This window comes from Etheostoma cragini, chromosome 2 (genome assembly GCF_013103735.1).
Source record: "Etheostoma cragini isolate CJK2018 chromosome 2, CSU_Ecrag_1.0, whole genome shotgun sequence".
In the NCBI taxonomy this organism is placed as follows: Eukaryota; Metazoa; Chordata; class Actinopteri; order Perciformes; family Percidae; genus Etheostoma; species Etheostoma cragini.
The window spans coordinates 18,821,159-18,824,073 of record NC_048408.1 but is presented as its reverse complement, the minus strand read 5'-3'; the positions used below and the strand labels follow the sequence as shown (position 1 = coordinate 18,824,073).

At 38.6% G+C, this 2,915-nt stretch overlaps 1 protein-coding gene across 2 annotated transcripts in view; it reads left to right on the top strand.

Moving 5' to 3' along the window:
• The window catches only part of usp43a (ubiquitin specific peptidase 43a), a 96,813-nt gene that overhangs the window by 73,386 nt on the left and 20,512 nt on the right, over positions 1-2,915 (top strand). For both annotated transcript variants that reach the window (XR_004659988.1, XM_034896897.1), the window contains exon 10: positions 2,377-2,454. Coding sequence is in view for 1 of the 2 variants with exons in the window: in XM_034896897.1 (XP_034752788.1) it covers positions 2,377-2,454 (78 nt within the window). In the remaining variant the exon portion in view is untranslated. The remainder of the gene's footprint in view (positions 1-2,376; positions 2,455-2,915) is intronic.

The following is a 2,915-nucleotide window of genomic DNA, read 5'->3' as shown; positions in this document are numbered from 1 at the left end:
GGAAAAAGGCTGCAATGAAACAAAGAGTGAAAAATTTAAAGGGGTCTGAATACTTTCCGTACCCACTGTATATGTGTAATTATAGAATTGAATTACATTTTCAAAATGAGTTCCCTGGTCAGCTTACTGTGTAATCACCTTGTTACTGAAAGCACGTTTTTTGTCTGCATGCTGCTGCAAAGTCTGGAGTTTGCCACTGGAATATGTGTGTAATTCCACAGTGTTTAATTGGCCAGCTGTTATGTGTAGGCTGCAATCTGGTTTATCAAAGCTTTGCTGCTGTTCTGTGTTCATTTTATTTCTAGGTGGCACGGTGCTCACACAGAAAGCTGTATTTCAATTAAAGCGATCAAATGGAAAGGTTAAATCAGGAAAATGAAATTGTGAGGTGGAGCATGATAGGCAGTCACATTAGTAACTGGAATCGCAAAAAGTACGAATTTTGAAATTTAGTTTTGAAATTAAACAATAATTCATCATTTAAAGACAGTATAAGGTAAGAGAATTCATTGACAATTAAATCATCTTTTTATTTGTTGTGGATTCATATGAAACACGGAAAACATCTACAATTATTTCAGTAGCACACTCCGGCCTCACGCCCTTGAAGAAAACGAGATGGGGTGTCTCAAGGGGTTCATTCTAAATGAATAAACTTGCACAGCAACACACCACAGATTCACAAAGCCTAGAAGCCCCATGTCACCTCCATAAATCCTTCAGTAGGAGAAATAGTCTTTAAAGGAGTTAATTGATCTTGTGTGCAATGTGGTGCTTTGCGTGTCCTGCATATTGTATTAAGATAAAATTTCTCAGTCATCCAGAGACAATTAGTTTTGCAATGCCCTAGCAAAATTTAAGTGCATTTCCAAGTTGAGAGAGAGGAGCATATAGGTGGAAATTAGTGTTATTGAGTTTTTTAACCCCTTTAGGATGTGTTGTCATGTTATGTAAGCCTGACATTTAGTGGTAATGCCAAAGCCCGTTTACAGAAAGTCTTTTCAGTCCCTATTAAGCCCCATTGTACCAAATTTGGGAGTGAATGAATGGAAGTCTTTGGCGCTAGATGGCTAAATTTGTCTCTTTCGCCTGATTGTTGTTGAGAAATCTCAGATTCGATTGCAGTCTTGACAAGTTCTACATGGATTATAGGTCAAAAGTTGAATGAACGAGTATTTATGTCCTTTCGATTTGTTACAGGTTGAGTCGTTGCCCATAACACGCTAGCATTCTGCAAATAAATGCTGATTGGTCAGTGGAGGACTGATTACAACCGGAGATTCTGCTGCAATGGCATCTGAAGCGGAGCCAGAATGTCTGAGTGAATATTTTGGCGTCTTGGTTTTTAAAACATTAGCAAACTTCTTTCTAGCACGTGTAATGACAGGCAGAGCCTAACCTGTGTCAGCTGTGTGCCTTGAGAGAAAAAAGGAAGTGACTCAGAGCTTGTTGTAAAGCCGTATCTCCGGCCGTATGATGTGGATGACTTCATTGACATTTTAAAAGGCTTTTTTGAACAAAAATACACCTTTTTTAGGGGTATAGCTCCTTAGAGTCCCATTCATTCTGCTCTGGCCTGTAGGCGCCACAAGTGCAACTCTGGCGGAACTGCCACCAGTACCAGAAGCCGGAAGTATCTAGAGAGTGTAATTTATTTCCTTATTAGAAATACTTTGGTAACGCTCAAAACATACACATTTATGCGATAAAAATGTTCACAGTGAACAATACCAGTACAACAACATGGAACATGGGTTCTACTTTCAAGATGAAGTGAACCTACTCTCAGTGAGAGTCAGTCAATTATTAGCCATGCTGGAAATCTCCAGACTGTCTCCATTTAGAGTACAGATGTTTTGCAAATTCAAAAGGAATTTAATTTTGACAAGGTACATTTGCCATCATTGATCCGTCATGTTCCCCGAGTAACAAAATAACTCGTGCCCCGAGAATTTGGTGATTATTAAATCTACCTTGGCCCTCTGTCAGCGCTGTTTGGCGCTTGAATACCAATGCTGTTTTTATCTTTCCTCCTGACATCAAAGCAGTCAAAGAAAGCTCTGCCTTACAAATATAACTTCTTCCGCTACATAATGACTCAACATCAGACTTTGCATATTTATGGATAATGTGTAGCCAGGTGCGTGCAGTATGTCTTCTCTGTGTATTCCCGTTGTTAAAAATGCAGAAATAAAATGTCACTACATGTGTATGTGACTGTTAGTTTGTTGTTTTTTGTTAAAACCTACAACCAGTGTAACAGTTTTCTTCCCTTTGTCAACTAATATGTACAATACCTTTTACCAACTGACTTAACTGACTCAACTATGATCATAAGATGTATAGCTGTATTTAAAGTTGTCCACTTTATTGTAGAGCTCTGAAGTTCTGCGGCCCTGGGGGACCTCCTCACCTGAAGCTTGTCATCGAGTGGGAGAACAAGACTAAAGAATGGTAAGCATTAGGGATGAGCGAGTACAGCATTATCTGTATCTGTATCTGTATCTGTTTACCACATGAATTATCTGTATCCGGATCCGTACTCTGACTGGGCGGAGCCTAAACCGGAAGTGGTCAGATTTAAACCGGAAGTGGGTCAGGCTCTCTTGAAATGTGCGGGGCTTTAACCGGTATGTTTTTTAAGCATGCATTTGATATGAGTTGATCAAAAATTTTTATATTTATTGCTGATTTGAAAACTATTTACATGACAGCATCAAACACATTGCCGTTGCAATTATGAAGTAAAATGTAATGAACAAGAGTTTTCATACTCGGTATAACTTTCTTTTTTTAACTTTTTATTTTTTTATGATTAGTGTGATTTTTTTTTTTTTACATTTTTTACACCAGGTGTGTGTGTGTGTGTGTGTGTGTGTGTGTGTGTGTGTGTGTGTGTGTGTGTGTGTGTGTGT